General features: G+C 34.4%; 1 protein-coding gene across 1 annotated transcript in view; it reads left to right on the top strand.

The window, feature by feature from the left end:
- Window positions 1-27,031, top strand: part of LOC113068603 (alpha-(1,6)-fucosyltransferase-like) — a 92,497-nt gene that overhangs the window by 43,232 nt on the left and 22,234 nt on the right. Inside the window, exons 2-3 of the mRNA XM_026241380.1 lie at window positions 16,688-17,181; window positions 24,714-24,829. Coding sequence (XP_026097165.1) covers window positions 16,979-17,181; window positions 24,714-24,829 — 319 coding nt within the window. The 5' untranslated portion in view covers window positions 16,688-16,978. The remainder of the gene's footprint in view (window positions 1-16,687; window positions 17,182-24,713; window positions 24,830-27,031) is intronic.

The following is a 27,031-nucleotide window of genomic DNA, read 5'->3' as shown; positions in this document are numbered from 1 at the left end:
CATGGGTAAGTCTTCAAGGATTACTATGACCCAAATCATACCGCCAAGGCAACAAAGGAGTGGCTCAAGAGGAAGCATATTAAGCTCATGGAGTGGCCTAGCCAGTCTCCAGACCCCAATCCTACAGAAAACATGTGGAGGGAGCTAAAACTTTGAGTTGCCAAACAACAGCAAAGAAACCTTAATGATTTAGAGAGAATCTGTAAAGAGGAAGGGACCAAAATCCCTCTTGGGATTTGTGCAAACCTGGGGCCTGTTCTTCGTACGTCGCTTATTACATCTGAGATGTGTTGTGTATGATTAGTATCGCTGGATTGAGTTATCTGAGATAATTGCGCGTTCATGTGTTGACTTAAAAGGGGATATGTATCGATACTCGAAACCATGATCAGCAGTGCAGCGATTGGCTGGTGGCAAGACGGCAACGTAATGACGTCATATAATTTAAAACGACACCTGACGAAAAACTTTACAAATTTCTGGACTTTTATAAGGAAACAGCCAAGCAAACAAAACTACATAAATGTTATAATAGATACATGAAACAGATAATAGATACATGTTTTTATTGTATTAGAATTTTTTTCATGATTCCCAATTATTTAGATTCGCAATTTATAATAGTTGTGCAGTCTTTACATTTTTATTTCAATGTAGAAATTATCTATTCATTTCATTTTATATTTGGACAGATTTGTTACGTGACAGCATTAGTGAAAGTTTCTAAAGGCTCAATATCATGTTATCTGCATCTCCTGCGCTCCATCAAGCCCCGCCCATAATATCATCATCACTCAAAATAATGCACGACTCTATTATCTGTATAGCATGTGTGTAAGACTCTAATACAATTATGAAGTAATACTTTTATGACAAATAAATATTTCAGTAAGTAAAAAGTGTCTAAAGTAGGCTGTTATGGATTACACAGCATTTTTATATTATTTTAAAATATTTTTATTATTATTATTTTAAATTATTGTCCCTGGATCAGTACGATACTCTTGTAAAAAAGTAGCGGTGGTAGCAGAAATATTTTGAGTATCAGTTCTGGTTGAAAAGAAGCGATCTAATCCTGTTTACATGAAATAAGCTGCTCCCGAGCAGGTTTAAGCTAACGGACCTGTTGCTATGACAGCAGCTCCGGGATGAGCTTCGGAGAACCAAACGATCCAAGATCACGCCAAATCGTCAACATTCAAATCCAGCTAACTGAGTTAGCGACGTACGAAGAACAGGCCCCTGGTGACCAACTACAAAAAATAAATAAATAACGGCTTACCTCTGTGATTGCCAACAAGGGTTTCTGCATCAAGTACTAAGTCATGTTTTGCTTGGGGATCAAATCATTATTTTACTCACAGAAATGCAAATCTATTTCTAACCTTTTATAAAATGTTTTTTTTTTTCAGGATTTTTTTGGTTGGCATTCTATCTCTATACATAAAAATAAAACTACCATAAATATTTCAGACACTTTTTTTTTAGTAAGTGGGCAATCAGCAGGGGATCAAATAAATATTTTTCCCACTGTAAATAAAAAGAAAAATAATAGAGCAAGCTAGTGTTAGAGTGATTTTTTGGTTGTGTTAATTGTATTATAAATAGAAAGAAAATAGATGGACTATAAAAAGATTAAAAATTTTATTTTTGCAAGAAGTAAATGAAGAGTGTAAGTCTAAGAGGGACACTTTTTTAAAGAATAGAATTAGAATAGAGAGTTCTAGAGTTAGAGGGTCAAATAAAGATGGAAGAGATACGTTTTTAGCCGATTCTTGAAGAAGAAGCTCGAATTGAGTTGGCAGATCATTCCACCAGAAGGGAACATTTCATTTAAAACACTGTAAAAAGTGATTTTGTGCTTCTTTGGGATGGCAACAATAAAGCAACCTTCACTTGCAGAATGCAAGCTTCTAGAGGGCACATAACTCTGAAGTAATGCATTTAGGTAAATGGGTGCAGAGCCAGTGGTAGTTTTGTAGGCAAATATCAATGCCTTGAATTTTATGCGAGCAGCTATTATATAAAGCAAATCTGCAGGATCGGACAGTTTTAGCAATGTGGTCTGACAAAGTCAGCTTATCATCAATCATAACTCCAAGGTTTCTGGCTGTTTTTGAAGGAGTTATGGTTGATGTGCCTAATTAGATGGTGACATTTTGATAAAGTGAATGGTTTGATGGAACCACAAGCAGTTATGTCTTGGCAAAGTTGAGTTGAAGGTGATGCTCCTTCATCCAGCAAAACATGTCTGTTAGAGAAGCTGAAATGCGAGCATCTATCATCGGATCATCAGAATGGGATGAGAGATACTGTAAGGTTGAGTGTTATCCTGCATAGCAGTAATATGAAAAGCCATGTTACTGAATGACAGAACCTTGCAATGCCATGTAGACAGAGAAGAGAAGTGGTCCAAGAACTGAGCCCTGAGGCACCCCAGTAGTTAGATGTTGCCACTTGGACACCTCACCTCTCCAAGATACCTTAAAGGACCTATTGTATCTGATAGGTAAGACTCAAACCACTTGAGTGTGGTTCCTTTGCCAATACGGTTGACATGAGGATCTGGTGGTTAACTGTTTTAACTGTTTTAAAAGCAACGGACAGATCCAGCAATATAAGTACTGAAGATTTGGATTCTGCTCTGGCCAGTCTTAGAGCTTCAACACCTGAGATCAAGACGGTCTCAGTTGAATATCCACTTCTGAAACCAGACTGGTTGCTGTCAAGGAGGTTTTTCTGTGTGAGACTTTTATATATATTTTAGCAATTAAAGGAAGTACGGCTGGTCAGTATATATCGAGTTTATACAATAATATCAATATATATATTTTTATAAGAAATACGGTATGAGGCAATACCATTTATATCGATATACAGTAGTTTGATACAAGCACGTTTAAAAATATAGTGGAGGACACAGACTGAGCTGCTGTGGAAAAAGTGCATCATCCAATTTGTTTTTATATATATATATATATATTGTTTAAAAGTTTGGGGTCGGTAAGATTTTATTTATTTTTTATTTTTTTATCAATAAGCAAGGATGCATTAAATTATTTAAAATGGACAGTAAAGACATTTATAATTTTTAAAATAAATGCTGTTGTTTTTTTTTTACTTTCTATTAATCCAAAAATCCTGAAAAGATGTATTGTGGTTTCCACAAAAATATTAAACTACCCATCACAAGAATAAATTACATTTATTTATATTCTAATAGAAAACAGTTATTTTAAACTGTAATATTTCACAGCTTTGTTCAAGAACATCTTACAGACTTTTGAACTTTTGAAAGATAGTACAATATTTTTTAAATATTTTAATGTATTTAATAAATTGCATAATATGCATTTTATTTTATTTTTTATTTATTGCAAATTAATTATTTTTTATTAATAATTTTTTTAGTCACCATTTCTCTCAACAAGGAATTTTTGTCTCTGAAATTGTGCATTTTGGGATTGATAAAGTCACTGCATTTTGTGATAAAGTTATGTTGTCAGGCAGTTTATTAACCAGCATCTAATGGTCGAACATGTAATTGTCTGAAGAGAGGGATATGAAGTATTGTACAAATATCAGAATTTGCGGTTTTGTCATGTATTTCTCCAGCTACATAAATATACTCCAGCGTGTAACTCCTTTGTGTTGTTTTAACTAAATGACTGCTGAGAGTTCTGTGACAGCAGCCTGTGGAGCACTAAAGGTCAGCTGTCACCGTGGCTCATTACAGCAGAACGATGCAGAACGACGCACCACAGCTGTGCTTTAATGTACCACAGGTAGTAAAGGTCAAGTTTTTTCCCTGCAGTCCATTTCTGATAATTAAAAAAAGACAGCATGTCATATAACTGCTCTCCACGGGTGACCTTTCACTACAGATCTGTGTGTGTTTGATGGCAGACTGTTGAATTCAGTGCAGATCAAGCAGCTTGATCCTTAAACAGTCACTCTCATGTCAATCAATCAGAAGAGCTCAACTTTTGAAAAAGGACATGATGAATTACTCTAATTTTTTTTCATTTTTATATTGTCTATGATTGGTCATATTACAAACTCATAATAAAACCCAAACCCGAGTAAAACATGATATGTGCTCATGAGATGGGATGCAGTTAAATAAGACAATATATATATAGATTTTTTATAAATATAAAAAATATATACTGTATGTGTGTGTGTGTGTGTGTGTATACATAAATCTATATAAAAATATATAAATCCTATATTTGTGTATTGAACTACTTATAAATCTTAAATACCTTTATTAAATAGCCTAATATTAAAATATTTAATTAAGATATGAGTACAAGATACATTTATATGTGTGTGTGTGTGTGTGTGTATATAGTATATAGATTAACATTTTTATTCAGATTAATCATGCACATATCATGAAATTAAGCAATAAAACCATTTATCTTGTTCACTTTGTCATTAGTTGCTATATTCAGCAAAGTAAACCAAAAGGTTAACTTTTTGTGATTCTTACAAAACTTAGCTTTTTTCAAGATGTCTTTTCAAAAAAGTACACTTGGAGACTCCAAAAGGACACCGAAGATGCAAATTATATAAGTAGTGCATTAAATAAATACATTTGTGCACATCAAAGAAATTTGGAAAAAGAAAATCTCTGAATGAAAAAAAATCTCTGAATTTATTTATTTATTTTCAAAATACGAGTACAAAATTAAAAATGCAGGTTAAGCAATGTTGTTGTTTGTTTTTGTTTTTTTTTAAAGAAAATGTATTTTATTAATTTATATTAATACAGTACATTATATATACATTGTAATATTTAAATGACAAAAATACATATATACATGTTAATATATAAATTATTTGAGACTTAATTTATTTATTTATTTTTCAATTACGCTCTTGTAAGGAAAGATTATAATTTATACAAATAATTTATATAAATATAAATATATTTAAATAAAATGCATCTGTAGCCATTATTTGCAAATTATAGTTCAGTTTTTTCCTTTTAATACATTTGATGAGTTAATATTGAGAGCTCTCACTTTTGATTGCAGACTTGTCTTGGCAAATCTGAGTAGGTTTGAGTCATTGTTGAGATCTCTTCTGCGAGTCTCCTTCTGATCTGCATTTCATCGCATTTCAGATAGTAAAGTGACTTGTCTTTCCTATTTAAAGATAAACTCTGGCCCCTGTAAGTGCTGAAGAAAGCACATGGTCTGGCGTCTCAGTTTTTGAGAGCGGGATCGATAGATCCTGGGCTTTCTGACCTTGATGCAGTTGTTCTACAGGACCCATCTGGCCTCAACAGGTGGAGCTGCACCTCCAGATCCTTATGTTTGGACTCATTAATAAACGAGTGACAGTGAGACATGAAAGACAAGACGTCTTGCCTGGGGCGCTGTAAACGGGGGGTAAACGATGACGATTCTCGGGGCCCATGACTAAGAGGGGGCCCAGAGAAGCCCCGAATAAAATTGTGGTCCTAAAAAAAATATTTGATAGTAAAAATTAATAACTTTAAATTATTCTATTTGCTGTTTCCTGGTGTCAATAATGTATTTGTTTAGGAAACACAAACGTCCGTGGGCCCCTCTCCCCCTCTCGATTATCATAAAATGGTTCAGTCTGCCCAAATTGTATCCAGTAACCAAGGCAACACAATAACGCCGGCAGATTCAACTTGACAGAGGATGTGAAAATGCCAAAAAATCTGGAAGTCAAAAACGGAAAGAGAAATAAATAAGAGAAGTGAAAGAGGCAAAGGGTCGACAGCATGTTACCCAATATTTCACAAGAAAAGGTGGGTTTGTTATTAGGCCTAAATTGTTAGTGGACCGCCCGTGACAATGATCGTAGTCTACGGCACTTTTCTGTGCGTACGCACGCTTTGTACACGAGGCCCTAGGTCTCTACTGTAGCATTTTTCGATAAGTTGGCACGTTTCGATAGAGCAGGGTGCAGAGGGTGCACGGCCTTGCCTCACATGCATCCGGTGTCGGCATCTTTTGTACGAGGCGGCGCCCACTTTCAGCACCCTGCTGCGGTCCACGCTGTTGCACCTGTCTTGCAAGCAGTAACTTCATGAACTCGAACTATCAGCTGTTTGTGAGGTTTCAGTGCCTCTCTTGAAGATGATGTGGAGTTGTATTACTACACTGTCCCCTATATTGTCAAATACAGCATGATTAATCTCTGCCAACCATCTTCACATAATACTTTCACATTGTCTGATCCAGACCGTCGGCAAAACTCAATTTAAACAGCGCAAATTTTCTCAAACGCACTTCAGTTTTTCCGTTACATTTCAACTGTCATGTTAAAGATATTAGGTTAGATTAGATTAACTTTATTGTCATTGCCAGTGTACAGTACAAATATTCATACAAATTTAAATATATGTGAATACACTATATGACACATGTACAGCTAGGCACAGTATATACATTATACAGTACTGAAGTAGTGCAGTATTACAGAGGACAAATTACAGGTGTGGATATGGGATGGAGTTCAATTGTCTGATTGACTTAAATATATGAGAATGATATTCAAAATACCATAAAAGAGCATGATTTTATGCAAATTAATAATATTAACTCGGCTGTGTTGGGGGCCCTGTCAAGATTCTTTTCATGGGGCCCAAAATCCTCAGCAGCGCCCCTGCCTCTGGCTGCTCTTTATTTGCTCTGGAGTCTTAATTAAAGCCTGGTTTGAAAAACACTTACACAAACAACATATTCCCAACACTAGAGAAGAACAGAGTAATAGAGAGAGAGAGAGAGAGAGAGAGAGCGTTTCTGTCTGTTGTTCTATCGTTTATCATTCAATTTGTCATTTAGTATTTTTATCATTCAGTCTTTTGTACAATCGTTCAGTCTATCATTCATTTTAGCGTTCTGTCATTTTATCTTTCAATCTATTGATCTGTTTATCGTTTAATCGGTCAGTCTATTGTTCCACTGTTCTATTGTTCAGTCTGTCATTCTGTTATTTTTATCATTCAATCATTCTATCGCTCAATCTATCCTTCTGTCGTTCAATCTGTCATCCTATTTGTCATTTTATTGTTCGATCCATTGTTCTGTCAATCATTTTATCATTCCAGTCTGTTGTTCAGGCTATCAAATTATCTTTCAATCTATCATTCTGTCTATCCTTTCATTGTTCAATCTGTCATTTTTCTATCTATCTATCTATCTATCTATCTATCTATCTATCTATCTATCTATCTATCTATCTATCTATCTATCTATCTATCATTCTGGCAATCATTAAAATCTTATTAATATCATTCCATCATTTTATCATTCTATCTATCATTTTATTGTTCAATCTCTTGTTTTATTATTCTGTCTATCGTGTTATGATTCAGTCTGTTGTTCAATCATTCTATCTATCTATCTATCTATCTATCTATCTATCTATCTATCTATCTATCTATCTATCTATCTATCTATCTATCTATCTATCTATCTATCTATCTATCTATCTATCTATCTATCTATCTATCTGTCTGTCTGTCTGTCTGTCGTTATCATTCTATAGTTTTATCATTCATCTGTCCATAAGGTCTATAAACCTTCAAGTATTTTATACTTTTTTTTTTTACTTTTGTGAAACCACTATTCAGAGTTTTAAATCTAATTCTAATATAATAAATCTAATCTATTTTAATTTTACTTCCTTAAATTCCAATTCAAATAGCCGTTTTAAAATGTAAATTTGAGCTGGAATTTGAAAGTCTTTCTGTGTTCGGTTCTAAATGATGTAAAACCCCGGTGCTTTGTGTCCATCTCACGATATTGAGAGTCAGCAAACTGTCCTGCGCAGTAAGTTACTAGATTTATGTGTCATGCTACACGAGTTATTCTGACGTTTAGCTGATGGTGTCTTTTCTAACATGACAGACAGTCTCTTACTGCAGAGACAGGTTTCCCCCGGAGCAAATGTTAAGTGTCTCGCTTAAAGACATGATGGAGATTCAGGGCTCAAGTTATTATTCGCCAGAAGATTCAGCACTTCTTCCACTTTAAGATTACGAGGCTGAAGATTAATCCTGTAATCTGCTGAAGATTGTGTGATCACTACATCAACATCATCTGGAGATTTCGTCTGATGTGTGTTCTTCACTTATCAACGATTTCAGAAGAAGACCTTGTGCATTTCAGCAGCAGTTTCCCAAGAAATGGAAAAACTGTCAGTGTGAGCATGATCGTAAATAAAATAACAGTAAAGATTTTATTCCCAGAGCCTTTACATACATTATAAGAAATGCAAAACAGGTGAAAACGTAAAGATTTCTATATTTCTCTTTTCATCTTGGCTTCTGACATCTGAATGCTGTGTCAGAACTGCTGTATGAAATGGTTTTGTCTGAAAGGCATCATGTTGCTATAAATTCACTGAAAATCTTCCACAAAAAAAAAAGGTTGTGATTTTAACAGTAAAATACTGTAAAAATGCTACAGTAAAAACCTGTTAATTGGTTAACAGTAGGTTTTCATACGGTGAATAACTAATTACATTTTATGTAATTTTGCAGTAAAATACTGTTAAAATTGCAGGTTTGGAAGTGAAAAAAGAAAAAGTAATTGTATAATTTACAGTTAAATTTTTTTAAAATTGACACTCCGTGAATTCCATTCATGACATTTCACATTTGATGTTATTTGTTGCAATAACTGTATCTTTCTAGTTTTTTCTAATCAGTTGCATATATTGGTGTTTTATCTTACAACTAATGTTGATAAATTATTGTTTATTGCATTTTTCCCTCCTCAGCTTGTGGAAAAGCTGTTTGTGTTGAGCTTTGATTCATCATGTGACTTTCTCAAAATCACCAGTTTTTGGTAGTTATTCTTATCAGTGTATTAAAATGGTTCAAAACAGATATTAATACTTCAATAAGTTGGTATATTAACATTACATCAGTTAATAAAATATGTTTTTTAGTGTGATTTTAAGTTAAGACTGAATTTACGTTACAGGCGTAGCTTTCAATGTTGCTGTTTTACCGTAAATTTCCCAGATCATTACTTTTTATTTTAACATTGTAGCTTTCAAATCTCATTTCTTCTGTTTCATCAAGTTGTTAGATTTTGATTGCACCTTTTAATGATATTCACACTTTTCAATGTATGTTATAATGAAAATAAAAATGATTACTACTACTACTACTACTACTTTTATTATGCAAATAAATACATATCAAGTAAAAAAAATTAATTTGTTAAACTTAATTGTTGCTATTAGTAGTAGTAGTAAAACAAAAAATTAAGTCAGTGTATTATTAATTTTCAAAAGAGTGTTTTATTATTATTATTATTACACTTCAAGAGTGTGAATAATCAATATTATTTTTAGTCTATGTGTGATTGTAAGTTCAAAACTGCTAGTTACAATTACTGTAATTATCTGTAGTGCTATTATTTATACTAAAAACTAAAATAAAAAATACACATGTATGAAAAATGTGTATTATTATTATTATTATTTATTATTATTATTAAAGGTGCCATCTGTCATGTCTGGCAAAAAAAATCAAGTCATACTCCACATTCCATACCAGAAGGGGGCAGTATGCCTCAATAAAGTGAATTGGTCTACTCTAGAGTAACAAATGAGAAACGGCATAGTCTCTATGCTCCGCCCCTACTTTCACAACAACACTACAGCCATAGCCGAAGCCTAAGATAACGTTTTGCCTCCAGAGGAAGTGATTTTGAAACATGACATCTTCAAGCTATTCCCCTTCACCTTTACCAGTGAATATGTTCCTATTCGTTTTGTTCATATTAAATTTTGATTTGTATATACATATTATTTGAATTAAATTAATTTGACAGACAGCATTCTGTCAACATCATTGGTAAACATCAGACAGCTGATCAAAGCTATCACCAAGTAACGTAACCAGAGCTGCCAACTCTCAAGCATTCAGCGTGAGACACACGCAATTGACTCTTTTCACATTCTTTCACGCCTCACATCAATTTTCTCACGCACAGATAAACCACGGAGCAAAGAGGACACGGAGACCAACAGACTAGACAGAGCAGGTTAGTTATGATATAATAAAATGGGTAACTTTAAGTTATAGCTAGCTAATTATCAAACGCAGCTACGGTTAGCCATCGCTAACATTAGCATGTTTATCGAACAGCCTTCGATACATTTCTATGTTATAACTTCCCGAAAACAAATCCATAACAACTATAAAACAAACTTCTAGCGAAATACTAACAGCATCTAACTTACCAATCCAGAAGAAATGTTGCAAGTTCGGAGTCGAACCTCATTTCTTTCAGGTGAATCGGTTGTCTCCAGCGATTGAAGGCAGTGCCGATGTTTACTCTGGTTCGGCTCCTTTTCTTATCGGATTTGATTTGTGATTCCGAGCGCGGTTGTTTCCCTGTAGCGGGTGGTGGTCTCTTGCCAAGGGCTTCAGCTATCCTTTCTCTCTCTTCCCTGAATTGAAATGAAGTACTGGGCTGTACTTTCCACATGATTGACATCAGGTTCAAGTACACGCCCACAAGCCGTGCGAGTTATTCGTGTATTGCAGGTTGGCTGGTGGTTATGTTGCCTGCATACCGCCTCCCATGGCCGAAACTGGTATTACGACACCTGTCGGGCCGGGGCTAGTAATGCTAATGCTAATTAAGGTTGATATCTCTGCAGCACTATAACTTGACATTTTTTAATGACATCATCGCCCTTATTTCTTCTCATTCTTTTGATGCGTGTAGGTGATGTTATTGATATTTTTACCTAAATTTTTGCATATGGCACCTTTAAATAAATACATGTTAATGTAATGTGTAAATATTCATTATACTTTATTATTAGTATTAGGAGTAGTAAATTAATATTAATGTAAGTCAAGTATTATTATCATAATTGATAATTCACACTTTTCAAATTACATAATTTAATACTTATAGTTTATACATATATTTATAAAAAATTATTTTAATTGGAAAGAATAAGAAAAGAAAATCCACAAGACACTATACGCTTCTATGTTACAGTCTATCTCAGTTTTTGAGGAAGCACACAGATTTGTAAATGGATGCTTGCAAAGTTTGTGTTCTTGTTTTGATGTGGTTCTGACAGATCCTTGTGCCTATTTCCTGGTTTGATTAACAGTGTCCAGCATTTTCCAGATGAATACTGTCCTAGATTGTCATTCCCCTTTGCTGGACTGTTGCAGCACCCCACACCATCACACACACACACACATAAACACATAGTTACACTATACAAAAGATGTGCTCTGAAAGTCTCCTGTTGTAATCCGTCAAACTTTTGACCTCAAGTATAATTCATGGTGAGGTCACGTATGCATCATTCAGCTCTTGTGGGGAAGTTTATTGCAGGGCAGGTACCACTGTGTGATGTACGACCCTCTGTCGGGTTTCTGGGCCGCAGCAGCGGGAGCCATACGTTGCTACGGTTCGAGGTCATTTGGGTTGACCTTTTCTATGAGTGATTGACAGGTAAATGACAGTTGCGCAGTGCCATAAAGATGATGAAGCTTTGAGTCTGAAAGGTCAGGGGAGGCGTTACTGAGGAAGCAAAGCATGATGGGAACAGAGGGTGGAATGCACAGGGTCCACAGAGAAGGAACATTTCATAACCTGCAGGTTTCTGAAGCTTTCTGGGCTGAGAAGGTTTTAATGTTTAATTTAAGAATGAGTGCATTCGACTTTACTGTTTATTAATGTATTTTCAGGTTAAAGAACATCACAAATTACATGAGGTACAGTATGAGGGCTTTTATAATTAATGGAAAAATCATGATTTCATTCAGCAAGGGTGCACTAAACTGAACAAAAGTTACAGTGAAGACATTTATAATGTTACATATAAAATTATACAATTTCTTTTTCAAATGCATGCTGTTCTTTTGAACCTATTCATCAAAGAATCCTGAAAAACCAAATGTATCACTTTTTCCACAAAAATATGAAATAGCACAACTGTTTTTTTAACATTGATAATCAGAAGATCATCAAATTAGAATGATTTCTGGAGGACCATGTGACACTGGAGACTGGAGAAATGATGCTGAAAATACAGCTGCGCATCACAGAAATATTGAGCATAGAATTTGTATTATTATTATTGTAATAATATTTCATAATATTACTGTTTTAACTGTACAACATTTGCAATATTTCCTTGTTTTCATAGAGGAATGGATGACCAATAATTCCTTACAATTAATTGAGGATAAGACTTGTTCCCCGTGAAAGAACAGGTTGAAAGTTATTGTCAAACAAAATGCATGGTTTTGTCAAGGACTTGGGAGTATTTTTTGACTCAGATATCCACTTTGATCGCCAAGCATTTCAGTTGTGGATCTTATCTAAATTGAAACCTATCCTTTCTACCTTTCTAAGGATTTGGAAACTGCTATGCATGCTTTCATTTCCACTAGATTGGTTTATTGCAGTGCTTTATATTCAGGCCCAAGTGAATCTCTGGTTTCTCGTCTGCAGTGTGTTCAAAATGCTACAGCGAGACTGTTAACTAATACCAGAAAACAGGATCAAATAAGACCTTTGTTGATATCTCTTCATAGTTTATCTGCAAATTATAGAATCCAATACAAGTTACTTATGTTTGTGCACAAAGCATTGCACAATCAGGCTCCTGAGTGTTTAAAGGACATGCTGTCTCCTCCCTTACAAATCTAAACGCCATATTTATTCATAAAATCAACCATGCATGGACATTTTTAAAAGGAATTTTAAGTCTTATTTATTTTCTCAGGCTTTTGCTGTTTGAGTGGTCGGATTAATGTGAGTGATTCATTGGCCAATTTTTATTGGTGTCATGCTGTGTTGGTATATGTTTTTGTTTTATATATATATATATATATATTTTTTTTTAATGATCTCTGTGTAGCACTTTGGTCAATTCTTATGGTTTTAAAGGTGCTTTATAAATAAGAGACTTAAAAAATGCACTGACACAACGCAAAGCAATTTGATTATAAAGCTTACAAAGACTGTAGCATCTGTAAACAGCTCTAATGTTCAAAATCACCTGAACAAAAGTGGCGAATATTTATTTTTAAAATAGTAAATAGTAACAAAATGTTACAAGTAACTTTTTCTCTTTCTTCCATAGAAAGTAACACATTTCCTCACTGTAAGTTGGCTGATGATTTTCTCTCACAGATCAGTATAGCTGTGATTGGCTTACTTCTTAATTCTTATAAAACATATTTTTTCTCATAAGTGCATCTTAATCTTAAATGATGTGCATGTTAACAGATACTGCGCTCATCTCAAGACCCGGTAAACAAGAAGCTGTGCTGTTGACAGAACTGGCAAACCTGGAAGGAGAACTGTTTCCGTGGTTGCTCTTCTGTTCTCATTAGTGTCTCTTTAGTGAGGAAACATAAAAACCCATCAGACTCCATAAACCTGCAGCCGTGATACTGAATGTCTAGAAGATGATCACTTGACAGTTTGGCTCTGAAGCACAGCTCAGCACATCTCGAACCCCTGTAGTCTGCTGTGTCATTTCCTTCTGTCAAAACCCTGAAACTCTTGATCCTGAGTAGAGGATGGTGTTCACAGAAAGAGATGCTTTTGAAGCTATGTTTGAGGAGTTTTAAGGTTAAACAGAATGCAAATATATTTAAATTCCATTATGTGATTCATTGAAGAGTAAACAGAATATTTAGCCGTATCATGTATTAGTTTTGACCACAATTATTTGATTCGTTTGTGAAAATTGGCTATGATATTTTAAAGCAAATGAGTTTTTTTTTTTTTTTTAAACATTATAATATTTTCTTCTTTAGAATAACTTTTAATGATGAGTATTGAACAGTACTACCACAAATATTAATTAGCAATTATTTATATATTTTTTTTCATTATTTTTTTATTTTGTATTTCATGCCTTTTAATGTGAGAGCCTCTCAGTTTGGTATGCAAGATTGTTTCCACCACAGAATACAATAAATAAATAAATGCATAAATACAATAAGGTCATTGCTTTTAAAAAGTTACGTTTTTTTCTTGCAGTCCTGAAAAAAGTCAGAAATTTAAAACCGAATCTTAGAAATTTGTGAGACATAAATGCAATTTGAGGATATACAATTCTGAGAAGGAAAGTCAGAGTTGTGAGAAAAAAAAACACAATTACCTGTATTTGCTATCATTCTTAATGAATCGTCTCAGTCTCGAATCAGAGAAATGGTAGTAAAAGCAGCTCTGACTTGACTTTTAGATCAATGCACAGCGTGGCTAAGAGATCATGGATCTGAACACAACATGCTTGCACTGACCTTGTGGTTGTTTTGTTGTCACACAGTTGCATGCTTGCAGTGTAGACAGCTTTGTTGATAATAACAAACAATTTAGCATTCTTGCATTGTTGCATGCTCATGCATTTGCTCTATAGACAGTTACACTGATGTGAAAGCACTGTTCTATTTCTGTCACACCTCTTTGCAATGAAATGCACTTGCAATGAGAGTTACTGTTTATAACTGGAACATCCCAGTTGTTTCTTTGCATTGATTCATGCTTGCAAGTTTCTTGATTATAACAGGAACATTTTAATTTTGTTGCATTTATCACTTGCAGTATAGACAGCTTTGTTCATTTAAAATGGGAATGTTCTATTTCTGTTTGCAGACACTGCTTTCTAAGATAAAACAACAACATAATATCTTTATTATTAGCCTCACTGATTATAAAGGGATCATTCTGGTTTCATTGCACTGTTGGTTTGCAGTGTTGCAGAGAAGACAGCTTTATTCATTATACTGGGAGTGTTCTAGTTATGTTGCATCTCAAACAGATTTGTTTATGCTAAAGCTCCTCTTATTCCCACTGGAAGCCGCCACATCTCTTGCTGTTAATTTACATAAAGTTAAACTCTCCTCAGCAGCATTGCACAGCTTGCGGTTGCTGATGCTAATATCGCAGCAAATCGCTGTCAGCGTGTCACTCGCTTGCAGCGTAGACACAATGTCTCACTCATTCCAGGAGGGAAACTGATGACACTGGGTTTTTTAGGGCCGTTCCAGTGCGCTCATCACATCAGTTTGACTGTATGTCACTAAACATGTCAACATCTGCGGGACAGGTCTGTAGGAATGAGGGGGATTTAGTAGGATGCACCCCCAAACTAACAGATGTGTAAAGAGTCTCCTCACATCTGTCATGAGATTGCACCTTCGTGAGATTGTCGTTTGGATGGATCCTTGTGGGTGCCGAGGCAGGGCTGTGTCAGGGGTGTGAGGAACTGCATTTTTATTTGTGTGTTTTAGTTGTATTTGGATGTTTTTAGTTCATTGAAACTGTAGCATGTTCTCTGTAGCAATTGTTTGGATTCAAGGCTCAGATTTTGTGCTGGATTGTGTCCCAACTAGGGTTGCAAAAAGATGGACAGTTTCCAGTAAATTTCCAGAAACTTTCCAAAAATCCCTGGAATATATATATATATATATATATATATATATATATATATATATATATATAAATATATATATATATATATATATATATATATATATATATATACAGTACAGACCAAAAGCGTGGAAACATTATTATTTTTAATATTATCTTATATATTTGATGAATAAAATATTAAAATGAACTGCATTTATTCAACAACAAAAAAATTCTAATAATATATATATTTAGAAAAAGAAAAGAAACAAATATTACTGACCCCAAATTACTGACCAGTATTGCATATTGTTATTACAAAATATTTATATTTTAAAACAAAGCTTCCTTTTTTTTTTTTTTTTTTTTTTATTCATCAAAGTATCCTAAAAAAGTATCACATGTTCTAAAAAAATATTAAGCAGCAGAACTGTTTCCAACTTTGATAATGAATCATCATATTAGAATGATTTCTAAAGGATCATGTCATAATGATCCTAAAAATTCAGCTTTGCATCACAGAAATAAATGATAATTTAAAGTATAATAATTTTAAAAACAATTATTTTAAATTGTAATAATATATCACAATATTAAAATAAAAATATGTATTTTTGATCAAATAAATGCAGGCTTGATGAGCAGAAGAAACTTCTTTCAAAAACATAAAAATAGTAATGTTTCCAAACTTTTGCTCTGTACTGTATATATAAAACCCTGAAAAGTTTTACAATTTCTGTAATGTTTCCAAAATTTACTGGAATTTGTTTCACCTTTTTACAACTCTAGTCCCAACACAGAAACATTGTAACATAATAGCATGCACTTGCAGTGAGTTTCATTGATTATAACTAGAACAATCTAAATGTGATTTTCTTGCAGTGTTGCATGCTTTGATGATTGTACCAGGAACATTTTAGTTTTATTGAATTTCTCGCTTGCAGTGTTGCAGGATCACACTTCTGCAGTGTAAACAGATGTGTTGATTATAACAGGATCATTTTAATCGTCACACTTCTCACTTGCAGTTTAGTCAGTTTTGTTTATTTTCACCAGGAACGTTCTAGTTCTGCTGCAGTGCAGAAATGCAGTGTTGCAGGGTCATGCATTTGCCGTTTAGGCAACTTCATGTATTATTTAAAGAGCGTTCTGCTTCTGTTCGGTTTTGCTTGTAGGGGTCACAATATTATAACACTTTATTATTTGCAGTCAGCATTGTATTTCTCTAGTTGAAAACCACTTCTCTGTATAACATCTTTCTCTCTTTCTTTCTCCAGAGGCCTAATGCGTCTAGAGAACCAAGCTTTTGGACTGAAACGACAAAGCTAATGAGACACCAGTGAAACCTACTAAGGCAGAAATACCACAATCATCTACTAAAGAAACACAATGGAAGATCTGCCTTCTTGACGAGTCGCGATGCTTGAATATCCACGGTGTGTTGATGTACCTATACAGACACAACTGCTTCTTTCGACCTTCCACATTTGGACGCCCCGCTTTTAAGCTCTAGTTTAAGACTCAGCATGTCTGCCGTCCATCGGTTGTGACTGGAGTTTGGCGGCAGCATGCGTCCATGTGCGGGCTCCTGGCGCTGGATAGCGCTGGTCCTGCTGGCCTGGGGGACGTTGCTCTTTTATATCGGGGGACATCTGGTGAGAGACAACGAACATGCGCCACGCTCCAGCCGTGAACTGGCGAAGATCCTCACCAAGCTGGAGCGACTGAAACAGCAGAACGAAGACCTGCGGCGCATGGCTCAGTCACTACGGTAAATCAATATAGTCAGATAACACTGCCCTGCTTCATATTTGCTGTATGAAACACTTGTTTCATACTAATATCGGGGTGCAGATTCCTAAGATAGTGTCTGTTTTGCTCAAGCATGCCACAATTTCTTCCAAAATATGATGTGTTACATAGTATTTTTGCTTTCGACAACAGTACAGAAGTCTTGTATTATCCCTTAATCAGCAGAAAAACTGCCACAAACACATGATTCCTGTTCGAATCTGAGTCTGATCACTACATTATTTCTCAGCCCATTTTCACATGAATGATTGATATTTTTGAACTCGTCAGATTAAATTCATATTATTCCTTTTCTGCAAATCATTTGAATTTTTGCTCGCCATGGTCCATTATTACAGCATCTTTTAAAGGAATGGTTTGGGGAAAAATGAAAATGTCTTTATTTTCTGTAATTAGAGTCCACTGAAGGCGAGCATCGTGATCTCCCAAGTGCAGTTTTATTGCTTCCCCCCCAAAAAAGAGCAGACAAACAATAAACACAGGCATGGCTTGACTAGACTAGGAAATACAAGAACATATACATGAACACAACTCAGGCAACACTAAAACATGAACATAAACCAACACCCAAAACCATTTCACCAATCTGACATTTTCTCACCATCAAAATTCTGCTTTTGTGTTCCACAGATAGAAAAAAACAAGTATTTGCAACAAAAAGAGGATGAGAAAATAGTAACAGGATTTTCATTTTTGGCTGAATTATTCCTTTGACGTTGGCATCTGTGCTAGAAAGACCAGCAGAGACGAGGATGAAACCATTTTTAGGTTAATTTAAGCTAGTTTGATGCTTCTGTTGCAGGTATCCATTCTGTTGCTTAGAAGGAATATTGTAGTGTTTATTTCATATAAATAAGAATTGTCGAATTGTCTTCATTTGAGGGCTTTTCTTAGTAAATATTAATGTTTGCAAGTATTTAAAATTGTAATCATTTGACAGTCTAAGCAAAAGCATTTTGCATGTAGATGCATAGGTTAAATTGTATGTGAATATAATATTTGAGACACAGTTTGAGTTGTGCCACCACAGATCTTTCTCACATTTGCAGAGTTTGACCCGATTCTGTCTGATGTGAGTTCAGCACCCTGGACACTAAAGCTCTGCTCCAACACAACAAGAGAAACGGAAACGTATGAGCTTCTGAAGAAATGAAAATCTGTGTTCATAAATGCTCTCAGGACAAACTATCTATCTTATATTATTAGTAAGCTATTTTACTAATAATAAAAATGCACAAAAAAAAAATCACTATCATTAATATTTAATATACATTTTTATTGTAACTTTTAGAATGTTTTATATTAATGTTTTATATTTTTTTTCTTTATAATTTGTTTGTTTTTTATGCATAAATGTAAGTGTAATATAAATAATAAAACTTGAAATGTTTTATTATTCAATGTTTATTTTTATTTTTTATTTAAATGACCTAACTTAATTAAAATGCTAAAAACAATACATATGTAAACTGAAATCATATTTCTTTTGTTCACAATAATGACTTTGTTTTTATATTTTTATTTTATATTTATTTGTTTTTTAATATTAAAAAATATGCTATAAAATGCTACAAAATATTATAAGAGCATTATATGTATATATGTGAACATATATATATATATGTGTGTGTGTGTGTGTGTGTGTGTGTGTGTGTGTGTGCGTGCGTGCGTGTGTGTGTGTGTGTGGGTTGTGTGCATTATTTAATTGTTGTTTTAATATTATTAATTAATTATAATAGAAACAAAATCCCATATTTATAAATGTTTTTTTTAGTAAAACTGAGTCAAACAGTCCAAGAGGTTTTTTTATATAATAAGCTAATATATAATGTAATTATCATGATATTAAATATTAATATTTTTGTAAGTTGATTTGGATAAAAGTTAATTCATAAATATAATATTGATTTTAAAATGTATATGTTTTAATATTTATTATAAATTAAAATTATACATATTTTTATTTCAAATTTTAATTACCTAAATTAAAATGTTAAAATAAATCACAATGTAAATTGAACTCATATTTCTACTATTTATATTGAAGCACACCGAGTGTGACTCAGAGCTGGACTGCAGCACGGCGGAGCATGGATGTTTTTGCAGGATGTTCTTGAGGGATGTGAAGGACGTTTTCTTAAGTTCAGGTGGAGAAAGTCAAGTTTTTAAAAGAGCTTATACTGAGGAGAGAAGACTGAGGCAAATTCAGTGCTCTCACGGTTTCACTGGGTAACATTTTGACGCTGAGGATTGTGCAATATGTTCAATAAAGAGTGTTTTTGCAGAGAAACTGGAGAAAGTGCTGTTCTCGAAAAGATCATCAGTGAAGTAGGACTGCCAAATGAATTGAAGAAATAATTACAGATTACAGCTGCCACAATTAACTAATCGTGAAAAGTGTTTTGATTAAAGCACAGTGCTGATTTGTAAGGGAAGTAAGTGTTCTTGAAACTGAACGTGCATTTGATAGTCTGTAGCGTAGTTCCTCAAAAACATCTCCAGAGAACCAATCTATGGCCCAGAAGCAGAGAACAACGCTTACTCTGGTCATTTGTCTTTATCGGGCTGAACGAGGGCCATCAATTTCAGGTATAAATCTTGATCTGATCAATGTCTTCTGTGCTTTCATTCCCAAAAGATGGTCCAGTGTGGCTCTTGTGTTTCTTTCAGCCTCAATCTGGTCTCAGTCTCCCATTGATCCGCTCTAAACCTGGAGGACCACGATATCAATCCCAGATCTCTGATAGATCCAGCAGCATCCTTGGACTGTAGAACGGGAGGAATATTGATTATAAAACAGCTGTATTTATTAGTGGGGTTTACTAAAGCAAGATAGAGCTTATACAGCATTTGTTTGTTTGTGTGTGTGTGTGTGTGTGTGTGTGTGTGTGTGTCCATGCACTGGTTTGAGTGGTTTATGAGAAAAAAATGTTTTATGATGACATGGGTATTACAATATGAAGGTGGTTTATGGACACTTCCTGTGTCCCTGTAAAAGGCTTTTAAAAACATACTATATGGTGTTTTTTTTTTTTTTTTTTTTTTGGAAAATCTAAAAATACAGAAAGTTTTCTGTGAGGGGTCAGTTTAGGGTTAGGGTTGGTACAGTTTGTACAGTATAAAAACCATTACTCCTATGGAGAGTCCCCGTATACCTCCAATACCAACATTATAGATTACAAATATATTATGTTTATAATATTGATATTGATAGGATTTTATCATATACAAATAAAACATTAGTATATTTGATTTTGTTATATTATTTAAAAAAGGCAAATAAATAGACAATAAGACATAAAAATACATAAATATTTTAAATTATTTGAGAACATACCAAAAATATAATAAGAATACATTATTCCATAATCATATTAAAATATAAAAGTCTAAGGATTACTGCACCCACGTTGATGAGAGCCTCCATTTCTCCCAAAAATAACAAAACATTTCCTAAAAGAATATCTTCAATAAAGCACTGTTTAAATGCCAGAAGGCACTATAGTGTTTTATGTTATTTATATATGCACATACTACCATCATAAAGTGATGATAAAAACCTGCTGGATAGATACATTAACATGGGAATTGATGCAAAAGGCAATAAAATGTTTGCAGCCTTTGTTGAAGTGTAATGAAATGGTCTCTGACAGCGGCCTCTGTGTGTGTGTGTGTGTGTGTGTGGTGCATTATTAGGAAGCTTTCTCCACACATCATAACGTTGATTTGTTTCAGAGATGCAGGGCTCCACACCCTCAGGCCGGCTGGAGATATGTGTGCTTTCTGTCAATAGCATTATATCTGAAATTAGAAATTGCCACAGAGCTCTGGAGAATATTCAGCTACATAAATTCCTCATAGTGGCGTTTGCCAAGAACTCACACAATAAACACAGAAAATGAAATAGCTTGAATGATTAAGAATATCGTCCCACTGCACTTAGTATGTGCAGCCAGACTCTGACTATCAGCGGAAAAGTTCCCTCACATTGCAGCTTATTGTGTTTTGTGTTGACACAACGTTTGGGAGGATTGCCAAACGGTTGCTAGGGTGCTCTGGTGCTTTTAACACATCACTGTGTGGTTGCCAGGATGTTATGGGTGGCTTTACCATGTTGATAAGATGTTTTGAGTGGTTTTAAATCGTCTAGAGTTTTCTTTTTTTTTTTCTTTTTTTACCAGATCTTTATGCAAACTGTTATTGCGTTTTGGCTGGTCTTAACATGTTGCTGTGCAGTTGCTTGGATGTTCTGGATGATTGTAACATTGCTACGCAGTTGCTAGAGTGGCTCACTGTTGTGGACTTGAGATTCCACATTTTACCCCGGTCTTACTTCCTGTTTTCCTTATTTGGTCATGTTTCCGGTTCCTTTCCTCAGTTCCATTAGTTCCAGGTGTTCCTCGATTAGTTCATTTGGTTCCACCCGATTCCTGTCAGTATCTGTGTCTTTAAATAGTGTTCACAGTTCTCTGTTTGCCGTTGAATGTCATTATTTATTTATTTGTTGTGTATCTCCATGTGGGTTGAATTAAAACCAAACTCCTGTATTCTCCCGGATCTTCTCCTTCATTCTTTTCAAGTGAAGTGTGTCATCTGGATGATTGTAATGTTGCTATACATTTGCTAGGGTGTCCTAGATGGTTGTAACTCGATGAAATGCAGTCGCTAGGGTGTTTTGCATGATTTTATCATGTTGGTATGCATTTACTATGGAATTCGGAGTGGTTTCAGTCTGATTGCTTTAAAAAGTAACAGCACACTTACTGTAGGATTAGAGGTTTGTTCATATTCACTAATATTCAGTTGTTCCATGCCTCGTTCTCATCGCCGTATCTGTGTGATCTTCAGGCTTCTGTCTCCATCATCTCCTCCTGACTAATCTTGCAACTCTCGTTATTTTCTCTCGGAGCGCTGCATGTGGCAGTGACTGACAGTAATTCACTGGCTGTAATGTCATTTGCCTGCCGTTCGCTCCGGTATCAGACTCTGTTTTGCTCTCCATCAGCAGTTCTGAAGTTCTGATGCTCGTGTCTCGCACTCGTTAGATGGAATTGAACTGAGCTTTTCTGTCCTTTAATAACATGTTTCATTTATACTTAAATTGAACAGTCCTCGGGCACTTTGTGGTAACTATATAAATATGTATATAGTTACCATTTGCATATATTGCAGAAACATATTGTTAGCCTTGAACGCTGAGCCATCTGTGCCCTTTGAAGTGTGTTTTAAGTATCTAGTAGTCAGTAAAACGAAAACCAGAAGGCCACAAGCTTCCCGATTTCTTTTTCTTTTTCCTCTCTGCTGTTTTCCTAGATATTTAAAGGGATAGCACACCTAAAAATTTAAATTGAAAACTCACCCTCAAGTTCCAAACGTGTGTGAGATCATTGTTTTTTTTTCTTCTTCTTCTTCTGTTGAACACAAAAGAAGATATTTTGAAGAATGTTGGTAAACAAAAAGTTGACGGTAGCCATTTACTAATAAAAAATAAAAAAAACTACCGAAGTCAATGGTGACCATCAACTGTTCAATTATCCACATTCTTCAAAATATCTTCTTTGTGTTCAACAGAAGGAAGAAATTCATACATTCTTCAAAAGATGTTTTGAAGAACATGGATATAACCGAACGGTTGATGGCCCACATTTACTTCCATAGTACTGAAAGAAATACACTTTGGAAGTCAATGGGGACCATCAACTGTTTGGTTTCCCATATTTTTCAAGATATTTTTGTGTTCAGAAATACTAAATATCAAAAGATATTTTTAAAAGGTATTTTGAAGAATGTGGATAACCGAAGAGTTGATGGTCCCCATTGACTTCCATAGAATGAAAGAAATATGGGCACCATAAACTTTTCGGTTACCCACATTCTTCAAAATGTGTTTTAACAGAAGGAAGAAATTCAGGTTTGGAACAACTTGAGGGTGAGACATTTTTCAGTGAACTATCCCTTTAACTGACTCTATACTAAGTTTACAGTCATGACGTAAATGACGGACTTGATCTCATTAGCATCCTTTGGTAGGTGTTTAGATGTGAACTGGATCGTGCTTTATCATGATGCAAAGCTGCTTAGAGGAGGTCGACCTATTTATTTTACAAACTGCAGTTAGAGACGAAATTCAGATGTTATGGAATGTGGGTCGATTCGTTCATTTCAGGACTTGAAAAGCCAATTTACTCTTCTGGGGTCTTCATTTTTCTTTTACTTGCAGCAAAATGAGTCGTCTTTATGAAGTCTATGCCATTTGAATTATATGATAAAATATTAGACTGTATTAAATCTTCTTAATTGGATGTTTATTGCATTAAAGAATTGGAAGTTTTGTAATCTGAATCTAATTGGATGGTTGTTTGGTATTATATTGAACTTTAATCTAATTATTCATTATAGCTTTCTTTACAGATTGTATTTCTTTTTTTTTTTTTTGTAGATCAAAGGAGTTTCTCAAAAGTCTCAATCACAATCCCACACCCAAAAAAAAAAAAAAACTATATAAATAATATTTTCTATTGTAATATATTGTAAACTGTAATTTATTCCTGTGATGCATAGCAGTATTTTCAGCATCATTCCTCCAGTCTTCAGCGTCGCATGATCTTCAGAAATCATCCTAATATGCTGATTTACTGCTCAAGAAACATTTTTTGATTATTAACAATGTTGAAAACAGTTAATGTTTTGGTGAAAACCTAACATTTATTATTTCAGAATTATTTGAAGAATAGAAAGTTAAAACTGTCTTTACTTCCACATTTGATCAGCTTAAGGGATCCTTGCTAAATAAAAAGTGTTAATTTCTTAAAGAAATATGAAAAAAGCCTTTTTGTTTCCTCAGTACTCAGGGTTGTTTTTGTTATTATAAATGTAAAGCCTTTTTTGCATCTTTTGAATCAATTAGTATTCCCTCTTCTAACATGCTCTATTGATTTCTCCACACTAATCTTTGTTCTTTTGCATACAGACCCTCATGCAAATGCATGCAGCAGTGGTATTAATATTACTGCATGATTACCATATTAATATGTAATATAAACGATCTACTAATTGGTTTCGGCACTTGACCCGTTTACCGCCGTATAGAAACAAATGGAAATTTTCAGTAAACATTCAGTAATAAAATAATGCCAATATGATATGTGGTGTTAAATGAGCGGTTGTTGGAGTCATGCAGAGTTTCCCAAAGGCTCATTAGTTGAGGGGTGATTTCATCTAAATCAGCTGAATAAAAACGAACAGTCAAACTGTAATTAGCAATTATGCTTTAGACAAGTGTAAGCAGCTAATTTATGCAGCGCACTAAACGCTATTGAACATCACAGCGGATATTTATGATCATTTTATTCAAGGCCAATTGGTAATCAGACGCTAGTGAATCAACATACTGAGCCTGATGTAGTTTTGTGTTTGTTTACGCAGCGCTGGCGGTCTGATTGCTTTCTTCATGGATGCTGCGAGTTTGCTAACGAACCATGTGTTCTGCAGGATTCCAGAAGGACAATCGGATGGGCCAATATCATCAGGAAGACTGCGGTCTCTTGAGGAACAGCTAAGCCGAGCCAAACAGAAGATCCACGGTTTTCAGAGATTATCTGGAGACGGTAAGAGAGGAGATCATCAGGACTGAGTCCCCATTTCTGAACCCTAAACAAACTTTCCACTGGCCAGATAAACATAAAATGAAAGATTTTTATGAGATGTTTTTAGAGAATGCATCTTTAATATGAACACGTTTTGTTTAATTGTTTTTTTCCCTCTTATTTTAAGTAATAAGTAAGAGAATCTGGCAGTTCAGTAAGATATAAATAAAATTACATTCACAGTATAATCTACTAAATTAAATCCAAGTAATTTAAAAGATTAGTACTGCACTTAAAAAGTTTGGGTTTTTTTTTTTAGTATCAAAATCTTTTAGCATTTGTTTGTAAAAAAATACAGCAAAAACAATATTGTGAAATATTATGGCAATTTAAAAAAACTGCTGTTTTCTGTTTGAATATATGGTAAAATCTAATCACTGTCTTCAGTGTCACATGATCAGAAATCATTGTTATATGGAATTACACAAAATACATTCATGACAATAAAAATAATAAAAATCTTAATTTATGCAGTATTGCTTCTCTCGAAAATGTATCTGGTTTCAAAGATTTGTAGATATTTTACTGAAAAAAGCTAAAATAATAAAAAAAGTACTTCATTTGGATTAAAATTCAGCATTTTAAGTGTTTTGTAATGGCTGTCAGTTATATCCATTAATTTAATGCGATGAATCCGACAAAATGTAATAAATTAGCATAGTCGTATGTTTACTACTGTACTATCAGAACAGTTAAAGCCTTTTAATCGATTGAGTCATGTTTATTTCTGCTCACAATTCTTACAATAATTTAATTTCCTTTTGTCAGCCAGTAAACAATTTATAGTTATTTTAGGAATATTTTGTGGCAGATATAACAAACTATGCAGGGCCGGATCTACCGGGGTGGCATAGGGTGGCAAATGCCACCCTTAAAGAAAGCCTTGCCATCCCAGTAGGCAGCAACGAATTAAAGGTTATGGCCAATTTGAAAAAAACGAGCTCGAAAATTTCATGATTCGTGATCCCGCACCGAACTCCCGAACTGATTCAAATGATTTGCGATCCCCAAACTGACTCAAATGATTCGCGATTCCGCTACGAACTCCCGAAATGATTCAAATGATTCGCGATCCCCAAACTGACCCAAATGATTCGCGAAACCGCTTTGAACTCCCGAACTGACTCAAATGATTCGCCATCCCGCTACGAACTCCCGAAATGATTCAAATGATTCGCGATCCCCAAACTGACCCAAATGATTCGCGAAACCGCTTTGAACTCCCGAACTGACTCAAATGATTCGCCATCCCGCTACGAACTCCCGAAATGATTCAAATGATTCGCGATCCCCAAACTGATTCAAATGATTTGCGATCCCGCTCCGAACTCCCGAACTGAGTCAAATGATTCGCGAACAGATCTCTGACATTATATTCAGATATAAATGTAATTTAAAAAATAAATTAATAATTATCGATTTTCAAATATTGCACCTGTCAAACATAGTCTATTTTGCCGTCAATACTGTTGACGCCTGACGGTGTCCTTTATCAGTAGGCTTTATATGTTTTTTTTTTATATGCAATATCAACATGAAGTATAGATAGCGCCGCGTCAGGCACGATTTAAAGACACAGAAAACGCGAAATGCACCATCCCAGTTGCTCAAAAAAAAAAAAAAAAAAAACTCTCGCACCTCATGTCTGCGGTTGAATGTTCATAATTAATGGATGAACATCTATGCCCTGGTAGAGTACATCAGCAATCCAGCGAAGAGAAAAGAAAACTAAAAGTAAAAAAAAAAAAAAAAACCGAGTTAAAGTTGGCTTGACGTTGGACGAGTCTCAAATTTAGGAACCGTCTCTAAAGTTACATGCGATATTGGTATACACTTTTCTAACGTCAGTAGCATTTGAAGAGAATGACTTATAGTCATAAAAACAACTGTAATTGTTCATGTACGGTACAGCTATAATGCACAATTGAATTGAATGTTTGATATTTATTAAAATAATCTGTAAATCATATGTAAATTATGCTACTCTTTCACATGGGCTCAAATGCAAATTTGAAGCTCAATAGCATTTGAGGAGAAATACTTGCAGTCATAAAACAATTGTAATGTGTTCATTTAGGTGTCAGCTACAATGCACACCTTATACATTTTTAATATATATTAAAATAAAGTATAAATCATTTAGGTAAAAACGAGGCCCGTTTA

Source organism: Carassius auratus, linkage group LG45M, assembly GCF_003368295.1.
Source record: "Carassius auratus strain Wakin linkage group LG45M, ASM336829v1, whole genome shotgun sequence".
NCBI classification, from domain to species: domain Eukaryota; kingdom Metazoa; phylum Chordata; class Actinopteri; order Cypriniformes; family Cyprinidae; genus Carassius; species Carassius auratus.
The sequence above is the reverse complement of the archived record's forward strand: the minus strand, read 5'-3'. Positions and strand labels throughout refer to the sequence as shown.